Source organism: Perca flavescens, chromosome 14 (assembly GCF_004354835.1).
Source record: "Perca flavescens isolate YP-PL-M2 chromosome 14, PFLA_1.0, whole genome shotgun sequence".
Classification (NCBI taxonomy): Eukaryota; Metazoa; Chordata; class Actinopteri; order Perciformes; family Percidae; genus Perca; species Perca flavescens.
This window is the reverse complement of record NC_041344.1, coordinates 14,883,179-14,910,807: the sequence shown is the minus strand read 5'-3', so window position 1 is coordinate 14,910,807 and position 27,629 is coordinate 14,883,179. Positions and strand designations below refer to the sequence as shown.

Genomic DNA, 27,629 nt, shown 5'->3' with positions numbered 1-27,629 from the left:
GTATAGTAACACGGTAACATTATAAATTAAATATAATTAAACTCATTGAACAAGGATAATTGAATGCAAACTAACAATAAACAAGCAAGTTAGTGAAGGCTCAGGTTATACAAACGTTCAATTTGTTACAGTTAGGTTGGTACAACATCAAGACTCAGATTTTTAAATGTCTTTAAAGAAAGCTTTTATTGTTTTAAATAAAGATTTAAAATAAACAGATGTGACCACTTTTCCCTGCGGAGGATATATAAAGTTTATCTCATCATACAGATCAATCACATCCATTTTAAATAAGAAATAGGCTTGTGGGTCGATTGATATTTTTTCATTGAAATTTCAAACTTAGTGCTACACTTAGGCAGGCTAACTTTAAATGTATATAAAGTAAAGGTGTAAGGTAACGGTGCTTTTACTCTGTTATTGTACACTTTCTAAGTATGATAATTAAATTAAGTAATTATTACATTTTTAATTCAAACTAAATAATAAATACATTGAATGACGTTTGTGTATAAGTTGTTTTATAAGCAACATGTGTTGCTGGAGTTTTGACCTTACTGAGGCCCCAGTTTGTGCCTCTCAGGCATAACTTCACGGAAAGCTAGCAAGCCTTCACATGCTCCGGCAGAGAGACAGTAGCGTACATGAACTTGAACATGACTTTGTTCCGCTTCAGAGCTTAACAATATATTAAACTGGATCCCTGTGGGGGTGTTTTAACTGTTGCTCAGAATTGTCTTTTCCTTCATTTTATAGATTTAACAGTCTTTCAAACAAATAATTGATTATTAATTAACACTGAGAATATTCATTAGTTACAGCCATAGCTAAGTGAAATGAAATCTTTTTCAGCATTTCCTTTGTGTCAATAATAATTAAATTGATATTTGCACTATTTCAGTGGTTCTCAAGCTTTTGCATGTCAAAGACCTCATAGCGGTGACGCCCCCAGAAATATTTCATAGGAGTGGCCAGATGGGGCTACTAAATATCTTGGGGTGGCACACCAAAACCAAAAGCCATAACTGAATTTCAGGAACTCTATTATGCTGTTGAAGTATATGGGCTAGTTAAAAAAAATTGTTAATATGAGAATCAACATTGATTTACCTGTACTGTAATGCTTATATTTACATAGTTAAGTTAGATATTTATTGTCATGCCATCCCTAAATCATTTTTATGACCAATGTACATGCTTCCCTCTTTGATATGGCTGCTTGGCTGTCCCCTCTGCTCTCTCGGTCTTTTCCTTTGTATGTTAAGGGTTGCCTCAGCAAATAAGAAATAGTGAAGTTTACAAAGCGCCATCTGAGGAATGCATGCAAAGAATCAGAAGTGAAGTGCAGGTATGCTTACTGCTTATTTACTCAAGTTTGGTTGTGTCCCATATCACTCTAGTGCCCACAGTAACTGAGGACAAAAAGCATTTCATAGGGATGCACGTGTCTATAGTACAATAAGTACAAATTAAATATTATACATGGATATTTTGCAAACGTTTAAGGTTGGTTTTTAATTTAAACTCATTAGAAATTCCAAAACAGCAGAGACCTTGTGACAGCACAGAATGCACACAGATAATACAGTGATACCAAGCAAGAGCATGTTAATATGGTTGACAACAACAGTGAAACTCAATGTAGACAAACAAAACAAATTCAGTGGATGATAATGTTAATTTTTTATTCATTTGTCCAATTCTTCTGAATATTTTGCCTCAACATTGAGATTGATATTATACATGAGATGTATTTGGATGAAACAATAATACATTGGGTGTTCTAAACAAAGGTATGAACACTGAGTATGGTGTTGTAATGTCAACTTGCATGTGGACGGGTGACTGTGTGTTTAGTTGTTGCGCATGGTGGTGCTGATCCAGCTGTTGTAACGGCACACACGGGCGTAGACGCTGGGGTGTCCTTGCATGGCGCAGTCATAACCCCAGGACACCACTCCTTGCAGCTGACCATTACACACCAGAGGACCACCAGAGTCTCCCTGCAACACAGGCAGACCAAAAAAGATATAGGTATAAATGTCACTGTAAGTGGTAATAGTAAAAACATGGTACGTTCTGTCGTCATAGGGTGCACTGTAACTGTAACAATAGGTTAACAGTCGCTCTCTGGTTGAAAGATCCAAACCTGTTTCAGCTTTGGGTGTGGCCAGAAAAGTGTGAAAAAGATATACTAATATCCCCAATGTGTTATGATAAAAGCACTATGTTGACAGCTTCATTAAAATCACATGCCATTAAAAAAACTAGAAGAGGAAACATGTTCAGAGGGTTATCTGTATGTATCTCTTGCAATACTGTTTCATCATCTTCCTGCAGTCCATCAGACAGACACAGCAGTGGCAGTGGCAATATAAAAAAGTGGGTACACTGAAAATGTATTTCTATTTCTAATTATAGGATTTTAGAGTAGATATATGCAACATTCATTGTAGTGAAAAATAAGTGCTATAATGTAGTTGTGTGTGCTCAGCACGGCACCGAGTGACAGACTCTTTGTACTGCTGGAAGAGATGCACACTCATGCACCACCTAACTCCCTGTGTGTTCAATGTGGTTTAGTCCAACTCACTTGGCAGCTGCTGGCACCGCCGTGCATGAATCCGGAGCAAACCATGTTCTCAGTGAAGAGGTGGGGGTAGGCGTTCCTGCAGATCCTGTCATCGATGATGGGCTGCCGCAGACACTGCAGCCTGTCAGGAAAGTTGTCTGTGGAGCGGGAAGGCAAGTCTTAGTTACTGTACCTAACCATTATGTAAATACTACATTTATTCTGTATAACAGGGGAAAAAATGTGGTGTTAAGGATAATAAGATTAATGCAGTGATGAGTCGATAAATTGATTTGTCAATGGGAAATTAATTGCTTCCTATTTTGCTAATTAATCCTTTAAGATTAGCTGATTTCCTGTTTTATTTAATTGTAAACTGAACACGTTAGGGTTTGGAACCACTGGTCAAACTAAAGAAGTGGTATAAATATGTCATGTTATTGCATTTTATGGACTGAACAATTACTTGATTAAACAAAAAATATTGACACTAAACAGTAAATAAAATAATTGGTTGCAGCTTTAGTTTGTTGGAGCCCTAAATGATGAGACCTAGAGCTGCATGTCACAGTGCATAATTGCAAAACATGCAGTATCCTGGGCCTCAGTTAACACAAAGTGTGTGATATGTATGCATTAATGGGTACTCCAGCTTTTCAGTACTGAACTTCCATAAAGTTGGGGAACTTGGAAAAAACAAAACCTCCCCGCTGCCTCCTAAATAACCACTTCTGTCACACCCAACACCTCCAGTAATGAAGGCATTCTATTAAAAAATATCAAGTCTCAACCGCAAGCCCAATAACTCTGATGACATTGTCAGGGTTACTTTTTCATACTTTGGAAAACTCATTAGAGTCACAAAAGACATTACACAACTGTTTTTAAAATGTTGAAAGATATTACAGATTAAAGATATTGAGGAGTACACAAAACTTACTTGTAAAACTGGTGGATTGACCCTTTAAGCACATACTATGTTGTATACTATCATCATGCTTTTTGTGCTGCACTTGTACCCAGCTTATGTCTGATGGCAAACTATCCGCCTTCTTTAGTTTGGTGGTTATCCACACAGTGACACGGTTAGGCTGTGCAGGGTTGCTGCTGTTGATCAGTTCTTTGAGTTTTAACGCCATGCTGCATGAGTCAAACTACACCTCTGTTCTCTCCCCTCCTTTCTCTCTCAGCTTCCAGACATGACTTACTTCCGTTGGCGGAAGTGTTGCCCCAACCAGACACCAGGCAGTTCTCGTCGGCCTCGGGGCAGCGAGAGGGCAGGGCCACGGTCTGGACGTTGCTGTTGAGGGTGGCGGGGCGGCTCAGTTTGATCAGCATGATGTCGTTGTCCAGGTTGTAGCTGTTGTACTGTGGGTGCTTGATCATCTTTTCACCATCAATCCACTGCTCGGTGCCCTCATTCACAGCAATGTTGTGCTCGCCAAGACGGACCTGGATACGACTGGTGGGAGTATGAAAGTTAAGACAGTTTAAAGTCCGTTTTCTTAAAAATTATTTCTGCATACCGTATTATATTTAAGTGACCTGATTCAGTGGTGTCATTACAAAGCATAAAGGGAGATTACATTTGCCATCATACTGTATGTGTATGTGTGTGTGTGTGTGGGGGGGGGGGGGTCTGCTCACACTAGTTGGATTCCGTTGAAATTCCATTGCAATTTGTTAATTTATTTTTATTAATGCAGTTAGTATTGGCTTACAGCTAAGGCTAATGTGTTGCTAAAATAACAATTAACTGTTAATTGCAGTTGGGCTACGTACTTTACTCTTTTATTTTTACTCTTGTGGACTACGTGTCTATGTGTATATATATTTTTACTAAATTAACTACTGTTAATATGTGGACTAAATGCTGATATTTCACTGGTGATATGTTGTTTCTTCCTGTATGAGGGACAAGGAGGTAATTAAAAGTTAGTCTATATTGTCCTTGATACTGGACTAACCCATTTTAAATTCCATTTGGTGTCTTATCTTCTTCACAGTTTTACAATTGCGTACAGTAAAAAACTTAAAAGGCAAACTTCTGTTTTTAACTTTTACTGGAAGTGGGTTTAGCTTGATGCATGGCTGTGAGATGAAGCGGGCAAAAAGGCATGCTAGGAAGGCTGTCCTATCAACACTTAACCCAGTCTAGATATGCTCCGTCTGCAACCACAGCTGTGTTTCCAGAATTGGCCTATACAGTCATCAAAAATCTCATAAATTAAGTAGATTGTCATCATTGGACACAATGGACAACCATAAGCATGGCTGTGCACCTACAGAGGGCAGAAGACCAATAAAGCCCTGGTTCTGGCACATGACTATTGACCCTTTCTTTAATATTAGGACATTTCATTTGCATTTAAGTCAACAACTCAGTTGATTGTAATGCAATAGAATTGTGACTTCCTGTACTTACGACTTGTAGCAGTGAGCAGCAGACACCACCCACTGGCTGGAGATGAGGGATCCACCGCAGAAGTGGTATCCAGCGTTCAGAGACACCTGGTAGGGAACAGAGTGTCCGGGACACTCATACCCGCCGACAATCTTATCATCCTCAGCTGCAGCAACTGAAACAGCATGTGAGGTATGACATACCGTATGAATTACAACTTAGAAATACTTAAACCTGGCCATGAATGAAAAAATACATAAACTACATAAAGGTTTGCAGCAGTTAAAATGACTTTACAGTCCTGAAACAGTACATAAGAGTATATTTAAAAGTTATTTTTTAAAAGAGGAGATTAAAATATAATTTGGTTAGCCTCTTACACGCTGCTCCAAGCAAAGCCAGGAATATCAGGGCCTTCATGGTGACTTGCCTCAGAATATAAGAGAAAGTTCACCCTCTAACTCTTTATATACACCTGTCCTGCCCTTTACGTTCCCAAATGTCTGAAGGTCAGGAAGTTAAACGCAAAACTCTGTTCTGGGAAAGAGCCATATGGCTGAAGGCAACAAGACCTTGAGTGATGTCAAAAACTAAGGGATGAAGCTCCCAGGCCACCTAAGGGGACCTCGGATTGAACATTGATCTTATTTATTGAGCTTAATTGAACTTTTTTGTTTTATCAACATCATATTCAGTAGAGGATAAGTCCAGTTTTAGATGGTGATGTGTGATAAAAATAGATGTCACATTTCTAACAGTGTGAATATTTGTCCAGAAATACAGTAGCTTACTTTAACTCTTGATCTGTGCGATAGCAGTTTGCAGGTGTTGCGGGTCTCAACTACGCAGTGAGCTGCAGGAACATATAGGTTTCTCCATAGAAAACCTGATAAGAAAGATAAATTTGAAAACTGCAGCAGTGATAATGGAAAAAAAGGTAACGTAAGAAAGAGCAGTAGAGATAGAGTACTATGTACATTCATGGTTTCCCAAACAGGGACCACAAGATCATTGCTGCAGGAAAAATAACTAGCAAACAATATCACACATTTTACACATTAAAATGTATAGTGGATATTTATATGTTCACTTAAGAATCACAAGTGATATCTTAATAGTATTTTAATCTTGGTAAAAATATTGGCGAGGGGAAGGGAAAATGTGAACATTTCAAATCTTTATTGAACATAAAAAAAAAAAAAAATTGTAGGTAAAAAAATATTTAACAGGTTTAGAAATTCTTTATACAACTATGTACAGGCAACGATCCATAGTGAGCTAATAAAGTAACAAAGCTTTGCGTGTCAATCATTAATTCTGAAAAACAAAACATACTTCCACAGCATTCAGCCTTCAACTCTAGTCTCCTATCTACATCCATTAGCTGGGTGTGGCTGCAGACACATGAGAATTAGCACAAAAAAAAAAAAAAAAAGAAATACAAAAAAAAGGTGGCCACCTATGGTTTCAAAAATAATTGCAGGCATAATAGCAAGTCATTGTTCTATAGTTTTATATTTTTTTTGTTTTCGTACTATCAAGAAGAAATATTGAACATTAAGGAAATGAGGAAGCTGCTTTTCACCAAATGTGTTATGTAATTAAATTAAGTCTTGCTTCAGAACACCTTTGAGGTAGTACACCTATGAGAGAAAAAAAAAAATAGGAGGAAGAGGGTTCAAAACAGCGGCAAAAAAAAAAAAAAAAAAAAATTAACTTAGATGAACTCTTACTTAGCAATAGCTTCAGTTCCATTAGTGAGCCATCACTTACAAATAGAAAGTTAAACGCTCAAACATTTATTTGCATCAGCTTGTTGAATATACATTTATTGTTCAAATATACAAAAATACAAAAAAAAAAGATGTATAAGGGACTGTGCAGAGCAAGATCACTATTTGAACCCTGCACCAAGGAAACTCTCCCTCATAGACCTTAATTACACAAACAGCACAAATTAACAAATAAAGAACAGACTATAATGTCGGGATAAAATCATTTAGATCACAGCATCTCTGCCGTCACAAATAAAAACAGGAAATTTCAGCTGACTGAATGAGGAGGGGGAAAAAGGTTTGGGTGACTTTATTAAAACTACTTTGTCACCAGCACCTAAAATATTGGAGTCCCTGCTCACAAGACTTGTGGTATCCAGATAAGATTAAAATGTAGCTGCACTACAATGTACACACAAGGTGCCTTGAGTCAAATTTGTTTATTTAGCTCCAAAGTAAAATTTGTCCCGTCTGCTGCGACACCAGTGCTGCCAGAGAAGGTTGTGTCAAAGTAAGGTGCTGAATAAATTCTCCTCATCCTTCTCTGTGACCTTGTATTTACAAAAACACTGTCCCCAGCATAATAATAGATCCCTCTTTAAACAGTTATAGCTGCAATCAGGTTATTTCAGTTTGTTGCTGGTAATAATTGCCTCCCGTCTCTTGTCTAGCTCCAGTTCCAGCAGAGGCTTCTGTCAAGTTCAACAATGTAAAACTCAAAGAATGTGTTGTATGAGATGGTAAAACAGTACACAAATCCCAAAAAATTGTGCGGTTTCCTTAATTAAACTACACTTCCTAACAGACCAATAATCCAGCAGTCTGAAATCACATAAATAGTATTCATCCCAAGCTTTGACATATGGCTCTAATCTGGTTTGTGTGACTGTTCACAGCAGTTTAGAGAACAGAAATGAGCAAACACATGCCGTCCTCCATCAGTCTATAAATTAAGCTTCCAACAAAACAAAGACTTTCAGTAGATACAGGTGTGTACAGGTGACCTCACTCTTATGGCTAAGTCACAACAGGTGCCTTTATCAGTCAGTCAAAGTCTGTCTCCTGTATTCAAGTGCATTAAACAAGATGGCCAATAGGTACGTGGTGCGTGTGTTGTACTAGTTCAGGAAGCGGCGGCAGCGTCTCGCACCGCAGTTGCAGCGCAGCTTGCTGTTCTCGTCCTCAATGGGGAACTTGTAGTCATAGGTCAGTTCTTCGCCGCGGTAGATCTTCCTCAGGGCGAAGATGACGATGTGCTTGCCGCCGTCCACATTGATGACCCGAGAGTAGCAGTTTGGCTCGCACGAGTGGTTGATGAAACGAGCCGCGTTGCCCTGCATCGTTGCGTCCACAACATCGAAGTCGTCGATGCGGAACATGTAGCAACCGATGCCCTGGCGGAGGCAGATTAAAAAACAAAACATCATTCTTTCAACGTCATTATTATTATTATTATTATTATTATTATTATTATTATTATTAACAGATTAAAGTTATAATTGTTTAACATTTTAATTAAATAAAATACCCTTTGATACTTAATTTTAATATATTAATTAATAAATAAAAATATATATAAATATATATAAAATAAAATATATTAATAGTTGGCATTTTTTCTGTAATAGCCATTCCATAATTACCTATCTTTAACGTATTTTTTCATTCCTGCACTAGATTCAAATTTCTGACCTACACCCTTGCTGCGGCTTCACATTAAGAGCATTCAACAGGAAGGAACACGCAAAATAACGGAGGCAGAAACTCTGACTCATTACGATGATGATGATGATGATGATGATGATGATGATGATGATGATGATGATTTCTAAATACAGTGGTGTGTATTATGTTTACTAACCTTGCTGTCATAATATTTCTCCCGCTTATCTGTCAGGACAGCGCGAATGACGGTGCCGGCGTACTCAATCACCATCTCGCCAGCCTCAATGTTTCTTTTGCAGAAAAGTCCACGACCATGAATTTCAGATCTAAGAGGAACAGGTCACCGTTAAAATACATTTGATCATACAATTATTACTTTAGACATTAGTAAAATCCCATGCCTTTTTTTGTCTTTTTATTTTGCCATTACCTGTAAACTCCTACTGCTTCCTTGGAGATTTTTTCCAGGTGTCTGAATCTCATTGCCATGGGAAGCTCACTGCTGGTGGCTCTCCTGTCAGAGTGAGACACAGAAAACGTGGTGTCCACATGGACATGGCATCTTTTAGCAACTTTAAATTCCTGTGCATTGTGGAGTGCAGTGGGTTAAAGTTTAATGTTAGGATCAACAAAGTGGCAAAAATGTAATCCACTAACCTGGAAGATTTCAGTGGGAAATCATCCTCCTCTTCATCAATGGGGCCTACTAGCATATCAGGGAGCTCTCTGTGCTGTGATGCCAGGAAGTTGAACATATCAAAAGTCACTTTCCTTATTATAAAAAAAAAAAAAAAAAAAAAAGAGAAAAAAAAATTAATTTGAGGAGTATTTACATCAGACAAACAACATAAATGCACTGTATTAACACTTAAAACCTTTTAAAAATAAAAGCAGTTATGACAAAAAGTAACTGTCTGTACCGCGTGTAGACTTCAGTACGAGCACAGCCGCTTGGATTTAGGGGAAGCTCTTCCTCGATGTTATCACAGCGGTGGAAGCGGAAGCGGTGGCGTTTGCAGTTTGCGGCACCCTGCAGCTGCTCCAGCAGGAAGATGACGGCATCGTGGACGACGCCGAGCACCCGTGGCCCGCTCATCCCGCCCAGAGGCAGCTGCTTCAGGTGGAAGCCTGCTCGAGCTTCGAGGACGCCGTCAATCACCGCACGCCAGGCGACTGAGGGAGGAAAGAGATCAGGAAGGTATGAGAGCAAAGCTGCTCCCAGGCTGACAATTGTCTTCTTTTTGTTGCTCTTCTCAACCGTTCTGTTCCCTAATAACTGAGTCCAAAGAGTCTCCAATACAACTGCAGCTATAGGTTTAGCACTCTACTAAGCAAGTAGCTCTTACCCTCTATGCTGTTAGCCTTTACACTGAAGCCATCATCGCTGGTGATTTCAAAACGCAGGTGGGGCTGGTTCATGTATGTCCTCTTTTTGTGTTTGGGTGCAGGTGCATCTTCTTCTGAGCTAAAACCTGTAGATTATAGGAGTCGCAATTGCAAGAAAGTGTTACATTTTAAGATTTCCTGGAAAGAAAGTTTTTAAATAACTATATAATTAGATTGTGAATAATTGTCGCAGTACAAAGGGTTCAAAAAATGAATTACATGAAATAGTTCAAACTTTTTTCCCTGTGGATGCCGGGATAAGTAGCTGTTGCACTGGTAACAACTAATGATGATCCAAATGAATAAACAAATTAATAAATAGACGCATAAGGTTTTATTACAAACCTGAATAAGGGCCCCATTCAGAGAGGTCTCCATGGCGAGCACTGACCCACATGTGTGTTTTACCCTGAGTGTGACTGTCTGTTTGTTTGCCTGTGGGGGGACTCCCAACACGAGGATGCCTGAGCAGAAAGGATGAGTATTAACAATACATGTTAGTGTTAGAACACATCTGAGTAAAAAGCAATTAACACACATTAATAATTATGTGGACATGTTCAGAGAACTCCTCTCCACAAAAGGCCCGTTTTGGCAAGAAATACTACTTGTTAGGGGAAATAAACTATTTGATACATAATGTTGCTTTAAAATGTACTTAAATAGTTGTTAATACAACGTTTTCTCCTTTTAAACTAAGTTTTGTTGGATTTCTACCACTTAACCGGCCACTTACCAAAATGAGTGTACTTTAAGGATGAACTAACCTGGAGGGTGTCGGAGGCGGTGGAGCAGTAATCTTTGACGCCTCGGGCTCGTGCAACATATTCTCCTGGTCCATATCAAGGATATCCTTCATTGTTGGAGCCTTCATTCTCACACCACCTGGTCTGTTGGAAGAAAACCAGAAATATTTTGGTGACTTAATACACTGATTTCTGAGACCTCTGAGAGGTTGTTGCATTTTAAGCGGTTCCTACCGTAATTCTAAGTCGAAAAAGTGCGTCTGTCAGTTGGGTACAGAGCTCCGCGTGAGCAGAGGCTTTCATGACATATAGCCAGCATTTAACGTTAGCTACTCCGCTGTGCTGTGAAGTGATGTCTGGCTATGTGAGACAAGCGTCTAGCAACATTGTTGTGGATGCTGCGGTCTCAGCCTGGCAACCTCCGTGAACTTAAGAGTCTGTAGTGCAGTAACTATTTTAAACACCAGCTGTCAGTATTACATATTGCACCTTTAAAATTATGTGTAAAATATTGAAAGATAAAAGTAACATCATGCAGCAAATTTAAAATATCAAATGTAGTTAATTATTTTTCAAACTAAAAAATTATGACAATAGCCAATATCTGCTGCCCTAATAATAGTGTACTAGGTAGTAACCTAAATGACCATTGCAGCACAAAAGTTGTTTTTTGTAACAGGCACACTGTAATTTGGTAGTTTTGGGTACTCTCCTGTGAAAAAAAACTAAAGAAGAATTAAATCTTGAAATACCTGGCTTCATTAACTTCATCCAGATCACTTGACGGATCCCTAAAGAAGTCCATCTTGGATTTCTTCCTGGAGGGCCGTTCCAACACCGATGACACTCTCTTGACCCTCACCTGGTGACGTGATGAAGCAGGTGTTGGTTGCAGGTTGACATTTGGTTCACTGAGGAAACCACTGGGGGACTCTAAATGTTCAGCTGGTGTCTGATCTGAGACCTCTGCGTCCTGGAACTGAGATGGTCTTCGATGTTTTGCCTTTGGTCGTTGAGTTTTACCGAGGATGATGGGTTTTGTCTTTGGCGTGTCACGGTGGGTGGCCATGGCTCGGTCAATAATAGCCTGGGCTGTGCTTTCCTCGATGTTGGAGAAACTTGCTTCAGGAACTCTCTGCACGCTGACAGGGGTTGTGGGAGTCGTGGGATTTGCGGGAGCTGGGGTCGCAGTGCTTTTCACAGGCACTACTCGGACAATGATTTTTCTCTCGGATGTTGTTGTGTGGTTACCGGCAGAGAGGACGTTTGCGGCAGAGAGGCTGGAACGAGGTTTTATTATAACACGAGGGACCGAGCGCTGCAAGGCATTACCACTGTGGAGAATCTTAGCAATTTGGCTTATTTTATTGTAGGCAGGAGAGTTTGTACTGAGTGACTGATAAGTGTTTGATCTCGGGTCTTTGATCAGAATTTGACCCTGTCGGTTTACCAGAAGGACCTGAGGGGCAGGAGCCGGTGGTGGCGGTGAGCTAGTGGCTGCATCTGGATTCTGAATCACAACTTGCTGCTGACTTTCTGTCCTTGAGTTGTCCAAGCGAATGGCAATGGTTCTGCTCTGTGAGGCACCAGGCTGAATAGGTACGTTTAAACCATTGATCACAATAGGGGAGGTGACTGTCCGCGGAACTGCACAAACAGTGGCAGCAGCAAGGGAAGCGGACGCATTATTTATAGTCTGCGTTGGTGTAGGTCGAGGGGGCAACATCAATTTGAGTTTGCGCTGCTGCGGAGTACACGGTTTGTGCGGGAAGCGTTTGAAGTTCAACGCTGGACGTTTTGTCTTCACAATGTCGGCTTTCATCAGCGGTGTGGGAGATTTTTTGGTTTTACGCTCTGGACCCTGGGAACGCTCGGGAGAGTAGTCAGGGTCATTCAAATCATCTTTAAATCCTTCAATGGAGTCGGCCGATGAGCTACTCTCATCTTTGCCAACTTCAACATTATTTGGGTACATCACAGTGCCGTCTTCAGCAGAAAAAAAGTGACCTGTAGAGGAATCTAAAAACACCTTATTTTCAGATGTTGGTGTTTCAGAGCCCATCAAGACTTTTTCCACCTGAACTGACATATCATCGTTAGCATAACCTGCTTCGAGGACATCAGATGGTGGAGAATTTTCCTGAAACACTGGCTCAGCTGTTGATGTTGACACAGTGTAGATTGACTCCAGCCTCTTTAGAGCGACCGTCAGCTGTTTAGTAGGTGTGTTATGGTTAGCGTGAATCTCGCTTTCTCCATCTTGTCGTTCTGGGTCTCGAGCTTCATTATCGACCGCCTCGCTTTCATCGCTCTCTGACCCGCCGTCCGCTCCGTCTAACTGGGAGATCGACTGTGTTGAAGTGAGCTGACCTGAGGCGTCTGAGCTGCTAGCTGCGTCGCACACCACTGTGCGTGAAAATTTAAAGTAATGGCTCGAGTCTTCATCTTCGGATTCATTCTCCCGATTATCTACTTGCATTTCCACATCTTGCACTACGCCTTCCACCTCTCCTCTCCCGCCTTGTGCTCCACAGTGAAGTGCCACGTTCTCGGTGAGCAGAGCCTCGTCAAACTCAAGCTTAGCATTCAGCATGGAGGCCACTGCTACCTCTGTGTCAGTGTCAAACACAGTGTATGGCAGCTCCTGGGCCATCAGGTGGGCTACCTCCTCTTCCAGGTTATCAGGGGCTAGTGAGATCCCGTTGGTTGTGGCCACTGCTGCATCTTCTGCCTCAGACGATGCCAGGAAGTCTTGGGGAACCTCTGCGGAAACTGGAGTGGTGATTTTAAAGTTTTGCCTCCCTCTGGGGGAGTGAGTGATTGCTCCTTGCCGAGTTAACAGCCCTGCAGAAAAGCTTGAGTTAGATCGAGGCGGGGAGCTCCAGACTGGGGATGCTGAGTTTTGTCGTGACAGAGGAGGTGAGGCTGCTCCTAAGTTTGATGACCTCGGAGGCGAGCTGAACAGGGCACATCGGGAGTGGACAGTGCCACCTGAGCGGAGGGTCATCGGTACTGATGGGTCGCTGTCTGTTGGCGAGGAACTGCAGCGGCTTCTTGATGAGAGCCTGCGAGGCCTACGGGTGTCCTCCAGGTCCCTCAATGTCAGGATATGATGTGATTTGGGAAGAGCGGACCCTGAGAGCATCAGATAACAAAGAGTAAAGAAGAGGCAACAATGCTAATTTATGAGATCTACTTTAAGAATATGGTAAGATGTGACATATTTAACACTCAAAATGCAGAGAAAATGTCGTAGCAATGCTAAAAAAAGTCTAAATATAATAAAAACAAATGCCAACATCTTAATCTTATTACCTGGAGATGGAAGAGGTCGAGAAGATCCTCCTGCTGGTTTCCTGGTCTGTGTGTAACCAGGACTTTTGGACCCAGGTGTGTTGTGGCATTTAGAGTTGGGTGATGGAGTAGTGGACTTTATTGGGCTGGATGAAGAACTTAAACGATCCGGGGATTCCATATCTGGCAAAGAAGAAAAGATAAACAAATACAACCACAGTGCAAGTGTCATAGAATATGGATACGGAAGTACTCAACTTCTACAATTTATGTTGCAAAAAGAATCATTTCAGGGGAACCAAAAGACGTTGGATTAGTTTTAATGGAGGATTTAGCCTACTACTTTTAACGTCAGCTCTGTATAAAAAAAATTCTGCAAATGTCGGCTGAAGTGAACAACAGTCAGCCAGGTGTTCATAAAAATAACTAGAAAAGTTCCTGCTGACCTCTGTGGTGGTTGGGGCTGTGGACTATGGTGCGATTCTCTTCTTGGTCCCACCTCGGATCTTGTTCCTCACCAGGCAGAGGTGTGCTCACTTCTGTCACCTTACAGGTGTACTTGCAGCGTCTGCGGGGGTCCACGGTACTCCAGTACAACCGAGAACATCTGGAGAAGGAAGGGAAGAAGAATGCGTTCACATCAATAAACAAAAAAGTAATAATACCCAAACTGCAGTCATTTAAACGCATTATGAGAACAATAACGATGCTAAAGTCAGCACCAAAGCTCCAAAAAGAACCACAAACAATTTCCTACAAAGTATTTGGGTTTTTAGTAACAAACATCAGTTAGAAAAGACCAGTTAAGCTAACAGTTGGATGACAATGACCACTTACTGATAGCCAACAGGATACAGCATCCTCCCATTTGATGACAGCTCTGACAACACACCAAGTTTCTGAATCTGCAGAGAGCCTGGAAAAGTGAAAAAAAAAAGGAAATATAATATGTTTCAGCACATTAAAGGCAGTCTAATATGTAATACCTTTATGAGTCAAGTGGTTTAAAACAACAACAAACGACAACAGCCAGATATTCTTACCTATGGTCATGTTTATTAATTCTGGCTCTAAGCCTGTGAGGAACTTCCTTCTGAGATTGATCCCCTCAAAGTCCACATATACCCGTCGAGGGACTTCAAACCCTTTCCCAGACACCACCTGGAAGAGTATGGTAAACCATAAGTCAATACAATGTAGAGAAAATCAGCAGGTGTGAGGTGTGCGTTGGGAATTGTGTCCAAACCTTCGCACTGACAAGGTCCCTGTGTTTGAAGCAGTATATCTTCCTGTCCAGCTGAAACACACAGTTCTGGGCACGAGCACACATGAAGTGAAAATTACTCTGGCAGGTGGTAAGACAGCAGCCCACAGTGGCTCCCGACTGCCCACAACGATCACACCGCTGAAGGAAGAAGGACACAAACAATAATTAACTTGGAAATATGTCATCATTACTCAATACTTTCACACAGGTTTATCACAGAGTTATGCAACTTGTGCCAATGGCAATACTACAACAATTAAAGCTAGAGTGACAAAAAAACATCTGGTTACTAGAAATATGATCACCATTCAATTTATTTCCTGGAAATATCTTACCAGGTGGCGCCCTCTTGAGACAGCGCTGTGCACTTGCAAAAGAGCGCAATTCTCCTCATACACCTCTGCAGACCAAAGGCAGCAGTTAATGTGGGCCCACTCATTCTGTCCCAAGTACAACAGCCGTCCTGCATCCTATCAGGAGGGAAATACATTGACATCACTTAATAAGCAGTAAGAGTAGCCATTTTTATATTGTACGATGACATAACAACATAATTTACAGTCACTGCAAACATAATGGAGGAGCCTTTTTCTGCCCGTTTTTCTGTATTCAAGTATTTGACTTTTTATGTGAAATGCAGTGAATTGAGCAGGTTGATTATTCTGCTACTATTTTGAAAACTGATTAATCATTTAAGTCATTTTAGGCAGCCTTTGCTGCTCTTCCTCATTTAATGTTATATTAAAACTGCTAAATATGTTTGGGGTTTGGACTTTTGGTCAGACAAAGAATAATAATTAAGCCACCTTGGACTGTAGGAAAAAATTATAGACACTGTTTTTACTAAAATATAAAATGTGTTATAGACCAAAAGATAAATCTAGGAAATAATCTACAGATTTATCGATAATGAAAATATTTATTAGTTAAGTAAGACAGCTAAACTCACCCTGGGAGCATAGTCTCCATATTGTTGGCACAGGGCACACTGCCTCACATCTTCAGTCTTGGTACTTTCCAGATCCCTCTTTACACCTGTAAGGAAGGAGGAGGACCAAATCAACATGTATATTATAAACCTGAGAAAGCAAAAATTGAGATGTACTGATGTGACATTTGAAAGCCGCAATAACTGTTAGTTATCAGTTTGATATGCTAACCAATAATATTTCTCTTACAAATGCAAAAATGTAAAGAGTGAAATCATATTCTTAGATTGGCAAGTTTATTTTTCCTATTACAACACCAGTGTTTATTTATTTTAAACCTGTTTGTAATAACTTTAGTTTATTTTATTCTTTTAATATGTATACTAATTAATGCCAAACCTTATCTCCTCAATGACAAAACATGTATAGGACACAAAAAAACACTTTACATGCTCATGGACTAATTAAGGGTTTGGACTCCACTACTTAGAAAGTGTGCAACCCTTTTACAAGAAATTGGCTAACAGCCCTGGGGTGAAATTATCGGCTGAATCTCATTATTGGAACAATAACAATTACATTTTCTCACTACCAACAATTAATATATTGGCCACTTATCTATTCTGCAACCCTTTTTCTTTTTGGCACTCGCAACCTATAAAGATACGATCCTTCCAGATGTCTAAAGGTTCTGACCAAGATCACAATCCTCAGCATACATGATACAGAACAGGCTCCAATAGTTTCCATACCATGTGAATACAGAGGTAGGCTGTGTGATACACCAGACTGCTGTGTAGTGACTGAGGATAGCACAGAGTCAGTTTTCCCCGCCTGAGGGCCCCTGGACTCTTTGGGCTGGTATGTCCTTTCCAGCCACTGTGCATAGCTGTGCTCCTTAGATGGTGGGAGGACCGCCTCAGGGAGCATGCCACTACAGAATGAAGAATAAGGGCCGTAAGACAGAGAGCAAAGCCAGAGAGGACATTTAAGACAAGTGTGTCCTGAGAGACACTTTTATACTCTACAAGTTATTTGACTTAACACTCACCAAAAGCTTCAAATATGCCATAAAGCTATATTAACATAATGAGGGAATAATGTTAAGTTTGCTCTCTTTGGTAATTACCTTGGTGATTCCTCAGTGAAAGAGTTCCACTTTTTCAGATGGCTTGCAGGAAACCAACTGAATACCTGCTCAATCACCTGCAAGAATACAGCAAAATTGAATTAGGATCAAAAGGTAAAAGGATGGTGAAGAACGGTGTCTATTCTTAGACATTTTGGACAATATTTTGGTCAAACAGTCTTTGTATAGCTTGTTTGTGTAATGACTCAGCTCAACATTCCAGCCTGTCAAACCAAAGGAAGTTGAAGATATCAATGAAACTTGGGTCTCTAAAAATAAACTAAAACTGTGGGAAATTTTGTAGGGTAACTTACTTTGACATAGCGTGCCCTGGCCTGACTGGTCGGTCTCTGGTCCTCAGGGAGAAGCTCCTCCTCCTCTTTCAGCCACTTCCTCATCACAGAGACGACATCCGCATGGAAAGATTTCTGAAGGAACAAGAATGAAAGAAAAAATTAGATCACGAAACACATAACTGATTATATTATCATTTTTATTCATTTCTCTCAGCTGAATGTGGTAACACTTGGTGTATTCGATTTATTACTGACTGCTTTGGTACATACACATAAGTTGTTCTTGGCATATTATCAGAAAGAAATATAAATTTCAACTCACTATTGAAGTGTAACTGCCCCCTTTAAACTTCTTGTCCATGGCTTGTAGATCACACACCGGTTGCTGTTCCCTGGCAAACTGTGTGTTGTTTGTTTCCAGACACTGAAACACAAAAACTAAAAATAAGGGCTAGTTCTGCTATCTGGTAAAAATGACCAAACACAATCAGACACTTGCATTTTGAAATAAAACATATTAGGGTGATTTTAAGGGAAGGTAAAAAAGCTTAAAAACAGTGTACTCCTTGTTTGTTTGTTTTATTACTGTTTAAGTCAAATATAATACTCTTGGGATATTATCTGTCAAAGTCTTGTGGGTAAGCTCTTACCATTTTACAGATAAGGAGGTGCTGTGTGGCGTCATTGGAGAGGAGGTCAGTGAGCACCTCCTCCAGCCCAGCTTTCAGTCTGCTCTGCAGCTCCTCCTTCAAGCTGCTGGGTTCAGTTTGGTGCTGGCAGCAGGGTGAGCAGGTGTAAAACCCTTCTTCTGGTTGGCTTGACAGCAACCCAAACAGCTCATCTGTAAAGACAAACAGACACATTTTAGAGTATATAATGTGATAAAGCTTAGATCTTAAATATTATGATGATGTAGTACATACTAGTGTAACATACATGACATAAATGTATGTTCTACATGTATAAATAGTAGTTAGGATGTAGTTGAAAATTAAACCAGTGCTTTTTTTTTTACATGCATCATGTTTCATTGTGAAAAAATTGATTCCGTCTCATATTGTGAATCATAATATTCTCCCATATGCTGTAACTTGATAGCCTGGGAAAACCCTGACGAACTTCCGGCAAATTTGAGATTTGCTCTGCGAGTCAGTCTGGCCAAGAGCCCATTCAAGCCCATTTCCAATTTTTCCAAATCGAGGCACCGTTGAGGCGGGCTTTACACGATGATGATAGCGAGCAGCTTTTTGTTTACATTCAACATGAGGGCCACTGAAGCGCAGCAACCCGTTGATGCCACAGTCTGATTGGTTGAAGGACTATACAATTACGCCCAGAGACATTTGACCGTCGTCCGTTGGTGACGCCCCTTTGGATATGGGCTGTGAATGAATGTTCCCCAGACCCACTCTCAGTTACAACTGAGAAGGGTCTGGTGTTAACCAGGCTAGTAACTTGAATCTTACGAAACACTAAACCAGGGATTTATTAGTGTATGGTTGGAATGAAAACTGTAGATCACTTTGAAATGACTCACCCGAAAGTCCTTCACATGTGTGATGAATCCAGTGGCTGCACTTTGAACACTTAATCATCTGTGTGTGTTGGTTGTTGTCGTCGTAGCACTTGTGGCAGACGGTGCAGAAATTACCTGGTGGAGATACAGATCATATGTCAGTCACATCATCTCTTTCTCGAGCCACGCATTTTTTACTTTAAACACAATCAATTGATGCAAGCCAAGTTCATTCTTCTAAGCAACATTAGACTTGTTTAATTTACTTACAACTAAGTCTGGCAGGTTTCCAAACAATTAACCATGTATTTACTGAGCATCCACATATATGGCTACAAAATATATAGCTAGAAAACAGACGACAGTGTTTGTTGTGGACTGATTGTTACCTTTTTTGTGGAGAGAAGTGCAGTCAGGACAGAGGTCCTGCTCGTGGTTCCAGGCCAAGTCCCAGGTCTTTCCAGGAGTCACGCCGCAGCTTTTACACCGAATGCATGTCATGCACACCTGCACCAACACAACAATGTCCATGATGTACTGTATGACGGCATTCTTGACACTTATACACTTCTGTGTAATATATATCATTTTAGGTAGATTCTTTGTAGCACCCCAGAAAATATTTTCAAATTTTTCACATTTTATGATATTTTGGGATTTTTCTCTTGATATACTTAAAAACACAGCAAGAAGATTCCTTTTTTTAAGCAATTACCCAAGGCATGTTGCAGTTCATTGGCTTAGGGTAAGTTGGTCCCAAGCAGGAAGGATGGTAGGAGGTTTGGCATCTCCTGCACTGCAGCACAGGCTAGAGAGGAATAAAAACAGAAGGATACATTAATATGAGTTTTTGGGGGGTAAATATATGACTAGCACCTCATCAGCTCTCTCAAATTTACACATATGGAAATTAAAGAATAATTTTATTAGCAATAGGATCATAATATCTCAAGTACATCTTAAGACACAAGGAATCTGAAGGGTAGGATGTTAAATAGGGTTAGGGTCAGAACTTTTATAACTTAATAAAAAAGGTAATAACTTTATATGAAGGTGAAGACCAAAATGCAATGTGTCTGTGTATTTGAAAGAAAAAGTTCATGTCCCGCAAAGATAAAAAAAAGAATTGCACTAAACAAGGACTGTGGATTTTGTCCCTGAACAATTGCATTGAAGGTACATTAGGGAGGGAGCAATGATTACAGCAAGTAAATCCTGTTTCAATGTTCATATGAGAAGTTGTGAACCTATCATAAAACACAGTTAGGAGACTTTTTGGTCATACTATAAGTGATGCTAGGTTGCATACCTTTGTGCTCTTGCTTCGACGGCCACACACGTGACAGAATTTGCAGCGCCTGCAGCACCAGTTCTCCTTGTTCTCTTTCTGGGGGCGCTCCTCTGGCGAGAGGCAGAAACTGTGGAAAGGCTCACAGCAGATCTGGCAGAAAATCATCTGATGGAAGTGGGAAACAAAAAGGTGTTATTATTGACACTGCATACCACCAAAACATAAACTTAAAGGAACACGCCGACTTATTGGGAATTTAGCTTATTCACCGTAACCCCCAGAGTTAGACAAGTCCATACATACCCTTCTCATCTCCGTGCGTGCTGTAATGCTGTCTGACGGCTCCAGCGGCATCAGGCCAGCACAGAACATGCAGGTGAATGGTTCCAGTAATCCTACTGCTCCGAATAACACAGCAGTCTTCTAACTGTAAACAAACCGGGAACTATATTCTCAGGCGGAAGAATATAGTACTTGGGCGGAGTGATATGCTCGCAGCAAGCCTGTCTGAGAATATAGTTCCCGGTTTGTTTACTGTTAGAAGACGGCTGTGTCTCATGTTTTTTTGTTTTTTGTACACGCTGTGACTATACAAATCACAACATGTAAATAGGAACATGTTGGCGTTATTTTGTCACAATTTGGAGCAGTAGGCTAGTTGGAACCAGTTACCTGCAGGATCTGTGCTGGGCTAAGCTAATGCTGGAACCGTCAGACAGCGTTACAGCACGCACGGAGATGAGAAGGGTATGTATCGACTTTTCTTACTCTGGGGGTTACGGTGAATAAGCTAAATTCCCAATAAGTCGGCGTATTCCTTTAAGGAAACATGGGCTTTGGAGATATGAAGTGTAAATGTAAACGGAAAGAACAGCAGAAAACAGTTATCACTAACACCATTCGAGCTCTGGTAAAGTATTACCTCATGTCGTCCTTTACTGGCGCAGAGCAGACAGACAGGTTGTGGTGTGGTAGGGACAGATGTGAGGACGCTGAGGCCGCCCATTAGCCATACGTTTTGAACAGCACAGTCCTCCTGGTGGACACGAGGCAAGAACAAGAAAGCAAGAGGAGAGTGATCAGTTCCTGTTGCATGATGCATAAGCTCATTAACGTGAATCAAACTTATATAAATAAGTAGCTTTATAATGATCCCACAACTTGTCACAATATTACACATGCAATTTGATCAAGTCTTGTTTATTTCCTGTTCCAACACCATGATGACTGCAGTTTGAATACAAATATAGAATTGCCAACCAACACAAGAGCAGAAACTCACCTTGAAGTCCACACGAATCTTGAACTTCTGCAACAGGCCCTTTTGGGGAAATCCGTTAGTTAACCCAGTCAGGGTGTTCACTGATGCACAATCTGCAGGATTCTGGGAACGAAGGACATAGTGTTGGTCAGTTGTTGGACAGTTTTGCTGCACTGTCTCTTTAACAGAAGCGTCCTCCTTCTCCTCTTCAGGCAGTTCCCCTCGTCTGTCCTCCGGCTCCTCTTGCGTGCCCTCCTGTAACTCTGTGTGTGGATTGATATGAGGGAGCACTTGCACAGTTTTGTCTTTGTTAGCTCTGTGCGTCTCAGTCAAAACATCTGGGTACTGCACCTCAGACTTTGAATGTTCCTGAAAACATAACTTTGACGAAACCTCTGTCAGAGCTTGTGGTTGAGACGAGGATATACATGTGTGCAAACACAAGGCTGACTGCACCAGAGACTGGGGCAAACGGTGCAAACGTAACAGCAGAGTTTTCTGTGTGGAGTCTGTAATGGGATGTGGTGAAAGTGGAGATGTGGGATGCGTTACAGGCTGGGACAGTTCTGGAGGACAGTGTGGTGCTGAATGTGATACATGTGTAGAGTCTTTTATCGGATGCGTTGAAAGTGAAGAAGTAGGATGCGTTACAGGCTGGGACAGTTCTGAAGGACAATGTGGTGTGCAATATGATGAATGTGAAATAGCAGGCAGTGTTAGAAGCTGGGACAGTTTTGGATGAGACAGTGCAGCACACTGATCCGGACAAGGGGGACACCGCTTTGGCAAAAACAGAGCAGACTGCAGGATAAAATCAGGCAGACGGTGTAAGAGTATTTGTAGCTGCTGCTGCCGCTTCGGCAGTGGGCTTCTGGATGGGCTGGTTTCTGGTAAAGTTTCTCTGGGCTCCGTCTCCTCCGTGTTCTCCTGTTCCTGTGAAGGAGGGGACTGCCTAAGCCAACCAGCACGATAGGTTCCAAAGTGACACAAATACTAGTGACATGCAGAGGCGGCGACAGGCAGCAGCCAAAATAACAGAAAAGCAGAACAGTGCTATGACATCGAGAACATTAGTCAGGAATAAGAAGTAAGAAAAGGTAAAGAAGATTGCATTCAGCAGTAGAAACACACAGAGGTGTGGCTTAGAGTAAATGTAATAAATAAATAAAGTATGCATGTATCCAGTTCAAAGATTAGATAATCACAAAAACACTTTAGAAATTCAACTGTCAAAAAGCTATAAAAACTTATATACACTAATAACATGTCATGTTTAGTATCACTAAAATAGGCTGACATCTCTGATGTGTAAGCTGCAAATAGGCAGATAGAATGAGAACACGAGAGAAATTAATCTACCTTAATTTAAGTTAATATTTATATTAGGGTTGTCAGCATTAACTTAAATTAATCACAATGCAATTTAGAGCCGAGCATAACCCGTAAATTTTTTTAATCGCATGCCGCTATTTATTAATTTATTTTCACTTTACTCTGCTTTGCGTCGTGCCTAACAGGCTACTATTTTGACCCTTTGCCGCACTTTGCCATACTTCCTCGTAACACATCCTACTGCTGCAGGCATGATGGAGAAAGACAGCAGCAACACAATTCGGAATGGCGCTTTTTATTTTCCAAAACTCCCGGACGGGTCGACAGGGTTGTTTACCGAAATCCAATGCTTTTACGGCACCGGTGACTTAACAACCGGTATCTACGGGACCTAATAGCAACGTGGTTTTCAGTGCCTCATTCCGGTGCCACTGATATGCCTGCGCTGCTCTCCGATGCTCTGAAACAGACGTTACAGGCAACAGAAACATTGCTGCACATGACAGTAAAGTAACTCGACAGCAGCTAACGTTAGCATACCGCTAGCTAGTAGCTGGATTAAACACGGTTACAATGCTGACAGCTAACGCTAAATGGTGTAAAGTTTGTCTGTATTTCACTGTAGCGGATTCCGACACCGGGATGTTACAATCTGCAGCTGCCGCTGTCGGAAAAACACATACGGTGCAACAACGAAACTGGTAACCTACAGCCTCATGGTGCATTCAAAGTTATTGTTAAATGCCCTTTTCCCATCTGGTGGTTGTTTTTGTTGTTCAACAGCTATTTACTAGTGAAATAAGTTATTGTTACAGTGATTACATTATTATAAATTTTGACCATATGGCCTTAGCAATAAACAAGCCGTTCTTAAAATGTCGCCAAATGTTGTTTAGTACCCTTCTTTTTTTTTTTTTTTTTTTTTTTTTCACATTCTTAAAAAGTATCGGTTCAGGCACCAGTACAGTTTTAAAAGTACCGCTTTAGCACCAGTATCGAGAAAAAAAAAAAAAAAAACAACAACAACAATACCCAACCCTAATATTGACTCTAGATGCAAATGTGTGACTAGATTCACAGATTTTTCTTTTGTTTACAGTAAATAAATTAAAAAAAACAAATCTTAATATCAAGTTCATAAAGTCACTTTCTTTGCATTCATTTGAATCCCAATCCAGATACACTGGTAAGAATTGCTTTCCATTGTTAATATGTACTTAAAAACAGTTCTGAAATGCAAAATAATAGAATTTGAATCATGTGATAAACTATATAAATTCAGTGATTAATCGCAATTAAAAAAATTAATCGTTTGACAGCCCTAATTTATATACATTTACATCTCCCTCTCATTGCACCCGGGAATGCAGATTTGAGGTTGATAGTTGAAGTAGCATTAGAGCAGTAAGATGCATAGTGTTGAGGGTTTGTCTATTTTCCCTCTGTAATATGCAGTGTGCTGCCGTTACACATGTATTTCTGCAAAATTGCAATAATACATATATAGTAGAGTCCTGAGATACTGCTAATAATACTACATTGTAATGAGCACTGCAGACAAATCTGTAGCTAACAAAAGCCCATAAATTGTGCAAAACCAGAAAAAGACACTTTGTCGCTTTGTTTACAATGTCACTTATATAGACCACATGTTGTTGATTCTGTGTACTTGCTTCCTCATTATTCTTGTCTTCAAAATATGCTGGCTTCCTTTGTTGCTGGTGTGTGAAGGAGGAAGAAGATGGCGTTATTGGCTTCTGGCGACACAAACCAATGAGTCAGTCACCAATAAGGAGCAGCAGGCAGTCGCCATGACCTCAGTTAATTTTAAGGTGTGTGTGTGTGTGTGTGTGTGTGTGTGTGTGTGTGTGTGTGTGTGTGTGTGTGTGTGTGTACATGATAACCTGAGTTACCAATTCGCAAGCAAAAAACAAAGATAGGAGATAAATTCAACAATTGGAAGCAGCGTTCATATATTAATATAGGGGGATTTCTTATGAAGAATGTCAGAGGATTCAAGCAATGCAGATTTAAAAGGTAAAAAAATAAGCAAAAATCATATACAGTTCTTTCAAGACAGAGCTTTGACAGTGGACGGGCAAATTCACAAGTTTGCTATATTAGATCGGCATCGGATTTGAAGAATTAAAATCAAATGCCAATGAGCAGAAGCAAAGAGTCAGACAGCCAAGGTTTATGCTTCATCTTAACTCAAGTTCTGACGCAGCATAACAGCCCTTTCAACACTGAAATTTGTGGTGTCAGTTTTACTGATGATCAACAATTATAAAATAAACTTGTCACCAAAAGGCACACACAATATATTATTTATTTATTTATATATATATATATATATATATATATATATATATATATATATATATATATATATATATATATATATATATATATATATATACACAAATTGTTAGTTAGGTTTTTACGTTATTGTATTTCTCAAAGTGAAACACATGATCACTGAAATAGTTTTGTTGTGTTTATCATTATAAATTTCCAATGTTGCTACTTTCATTGGAAAATCTTTGTGATGTTATTTTGAATATGTACTGCTCATACATATAGAATGGGCTGCCATTTCTTTGTTGTAAGCCATGTGTCCATAAGGAAGTACTGTAGAAGTATGATTGATCCCAGAAGAAAATATTAAACCCCATGGACTACATGTGTAAAGTAATAATGGTTATTTAAACATGAGGTGAGTATTTTTTCAGTTACGATAGAGATTACATTTTAAAACCTTGGTCTGGATAAAAAATGGGCTGTGTTTTATCATGAAGACATCTAAACTCATCTATAGTTTATAAAACATGTAGGTTAAGCACATGCAAGATGGTTAATATGAAGGAGAAACTTTAAAGTCAGAAATAGAAGACTAGCAAGGCTGAATTTGAAAGATTAGATTCGTTCCAACACAGATGATTAAATGAAATTGAAACAAACAAAGTGAGATGCAGACCTGGGCAAAGAGTTATTTGGAAATATTTGTGTTTTTATCATCAACATTTTTAACACCACCTATCTCGAAATTTTTTATTTTTTCCAAAAATACAATTTGGCCCAGGTTTGATCAGGTGGAAGACTGAAAGCGAGGAGGGAAATCTACTGGATGTTTTTACCTTGTAAGCTCTGGGTCTGCCCCCAGCTCCTTTGGAGAACGGCCGTCGAGGCTTCACCACCTCAGTTGGAGCGTCGTCTGGCAGTAATCCGCCATCTTGGAGATCTCCAAGAGAAGAAAAACAGATCTAAGACACAATTCTGATTCTACTGGAGGGTTAGGGTTTCAAAAAGAATACTGCATTTGTTGGGTCAGAGCACTGCTTCCTCCAATTTCAGTAAACTCTAAACAACGTTTGTTGTATTATTGAATGGTTAGTGGTGTCCTTCTTTTCAATGCTAATCTGATAACCAATGGACTTCAGTTTACTCATCAGGAGTATTATACAGCCTGTGAAAACAGTAATATAATGTCCTCTACACAACTGCATCGTTGTGCGGACGTAACTTCTCATATAGCATTGAGGATGATTTACTGTAGAGTTTAAGTGGGCTTCACCTGTTCAAACGTTTAAGTTGATCAAGTTTACATTATGTCAAATTTACTTTGTGATTAGGAACAGTAGAAACTGTAGACAAGAAGATGTTTGCATTGGAAAGGGCTTTGCTAGATGGAGGGAGAGCTAATTTGACTAGCCTTTCTTCCACTTGCTCCATGTCGTTTTCTCTATCAGCTCACACTACACAAAAAGGCCAGAGGATACAGTTAGTTAGTCAACACAATCCTTTGTGTAATTAAATATTTGTAAAATTGTATACGTATGTCAGTTACCATGTAACTCTATGTACTGCAGTGTGCGTAATGAAACACTTTTTTGCACACAATTATCAAAACTTATATTATAGTGCTATCGCCAAAATCTTTCTTTACATTATCTAGCAAAACCTGTTGGTGTTGTCAGGAAGCACAAGATGACATGCATCAAAGGTCTCATGCCTGAAATGAAAATATGCTGGAACCACAGCTGGAATCCAGAAAAATGGCGCTGCTGGGCGCCCGGATAGATCAGTTGGTAGAGCAGGCGCCCATATATAGAGGTCTACGCCTCGATGCAGCAGGCCCGGGTTCGACCCCGACCTGCGGCCCTTTGCTGCATGTTATTCCCCCCTCTCTCTCCCCTTTCATGTCTTCAGCTGTCCTGTCAAATAAAGGCCTAAAAATGCCCCAAAAAAGAAAAAAAGAAAAGAAAATGGCGCAGCTATTGACTGCATAACTGATCTTTACAACTCTGTTATATGTTCTACGTATGAAATATAAAAAAGTTATGATAATGTGTGATAGGCTCCCTGCAACAAAGCTCTAAAATTAACTTCAGAGATCTTCAAACCACGATCTGCAAAAGCAATACAGAGACAAGTAAGAACACAGAGGTTGGAGTCACAAAAACAAAGCTTTAGTTACCTTGGTTGCTAGCAGCAGCAACAGTTGGCTTGACTGGTGATTTATTTGCCTTATGTTCTTCTTCTTCTTCCTCAGATTCAGACTTCAGCAGGCTGCTGTAGGAGCGCGGTGTGATATTACGCAGGGACTGTTTCCTGACTCCAGGCGCCATCGAGGACGATCCCTCGCCTGCGCCTTCAAAGCCCCAGTTTGCATCGTCACTGCTTGACACAGAGGCCGAAAACCGCCTCGCCTGGACTAAGAAAAAGGAGCCCCATGATTAATTTAGTAAACAAAATGAATATTTGGA

The 27,629-nt window shown here is 40.3% G+C and overlaps 2 protein-coding genes across 3 annotated transcripts in view; both read right to left on the bottom strand.

The window, feature by feature from the left end:
* Nucleotides 1-1,700: 1,700 nt before the first annotated feature.
* Nucleotides 1,701-5,396, bottom strand: LOC114567748 (trypsin). Its single transcript, XM_028596856.1, has 5 exons — nucleotides 5,357-5,396; nucleotides 4,998-5,151; nucleotides 3,781-4,034; nucleotides 2,594-2,730; nucleotides 1,701-2,003 (listed from the first exon to the last, which is right to left on the bottom strand). The coding sequence occupies exons 1-5, from the start codon at nucleotides 5,394-5,396 to the stop codon at nucleotides 1,854-1,856; spliced, it is 735 nt and encodes a 244-aa protein (XP_028452657.1). The 3' UTR covers nucleotides 1,701-1,853.
* A 1,358-nt stretch (nucleotides 5,397-6,754) lies between these two features.
* The window catches only part of kmt2ba (lysine (K)-specific methyltransferase 2Ba), a 30,415-nt gene continuing 9,540 nt past the window's right edge, over nucleotides 6,755-27,629 (bottom strand). The window contains exons 8-36 of one of the 2 annotated variants that reach the window (XM_028596971.1): nucleotides 27,341-27,577; nucleotides 26,001-26,104; nucleotides 21,553-22,464; nucleotides 21,193-21,306; nucleotides 20,289-20,435; nucleotides 19,695-19,787; nucleotides 19,369-19,486; nucleotides 19,001-19,114; nucleotides 18,114-18,304; nucleotides 17,786-17,887; nucleotides 17,482-17,595; nucleotides 17,168-17,244; nucleotides 16,791-16,972; nucleotides 16,059-16,144; nucleotides 15,445-15,579; nucleotides 15,089-15,247; nucleotides 14,886-15,003; nucleotides 14,680-14,758; nucleotides 14,289-14,449; nucleotides 13,864-14,025; nucleotides 11,301-13,683; nucleotides 10,570-10,692; nucleotides 10,148-10,266; nucleotides 9,763-9,888; nucleotides 9,337-9,589; nucleotides 9,074-9,187; nucleotides 8,847-8,930; nucleotides 8,613-8,742; nucleotides 6,755-8,145 (exon numbers count right to left, since the gene is read on the bottom strand). In XM_028596971.1, coding sequence (XP_028452772.1) covers nucleotides 7,870-8,145; nucleotides 8,613-8,742; nucleotides 8,847-8,930; nucleotides 9,074-9,187; nucleotides 9,337-9,589; nucleotides 9,763-9,888; nucleotides 10,148-10,266; nucleotides 10,570-10,692; nucleotides 11,301-13,683; nucleotides 13,864-14,025; nucleotides 14,289-14,449; nucleotides 14,680-14,758; nucleotides 14,886-15,003; nucleotides 15,089-15,247; nucleotides 15,445-15,579; nucleotides 16,059-16,144; nucleotides 16,791-16,972; nucleotides 17,168-17,244; nucleotides 17,482-17,595; nucleotides 17,786-17,887; nucleotides 18,114-18,304; nucleotides 19,001-19,114; nucleotides 19,369-19,486; nucleotides 19,695-19,787; nucleotides 20,289-20,435; nucleotides 21,193-21,306; nucleotides 21,553-22,464; nucleotides 26,001-26,104; nucleotides 27,341-27,577 — 7,013 coding nt within the window. In that variant the 3' untranslated portion in view covers nucleotides 6,755-7,869. The remainder of the gene's footprint in view (nucleotides 8,146-8,612; nucleotides 8,743-8,846; nucleotides 8,931-9,073; nucleotides 9,188-9,336; nucleotides 9,590-9,762; nucleotides 9,889-10,147; nucleotides 10,267-10,569; nucleotides 10,693-11,300; nucleotides 13,684-13,863; nucleotides 14,026-14,288; nucleotides 14,450-14,679; nucleotides 14,759-14,885; nucleotides 15,004-15,088; nucleotides 15,248-15,444; nucleotides 15,580-16,058; nucleotides 16,145-16,790; nucleotides 16,973-17,167; nucleotides 17,245-17,481; nucleotides 17,596-17,785; nucleotides 17,888-18,113; nucleotides 18,305-19,000; nucleotides 19,115-19,368; nucleotides 19,487-19,694; nucleotides 19,788-20,288; nucleotides 20,436-21,192; nucleotides 21,307-21,552; nucleotides 22,465-26,000; nucleotides 26,105-27,340; nucleotides 27,578-27,629) is intronic. The other variant, XM_028596972.1, reaches the window with a different exon arrangement.

Coding starts and splice junctions, on each gene's coding strand:
- LOC114567748 (XM_028596856.1), bottom strand. CDS start 5,396: ATGAAGGCCCTGATATTCCTGGCTTTGCTTGGAGCAGCGT. Junction 5,152..5,356: donor GGCTTTGCTTGGAGCAGCGT/GTAAGAGGCTAA, acceptor ATGCTGTTTCAG/TTGCTGCAGCTGAGGATGAT. Junction 2,731..3,780: donor CAACACTTCCGCCAACGGAA/GTAAGTCATGTC, acceptor CCCGCTCCACAG/ACAACTTTCCTGACAGGCTG.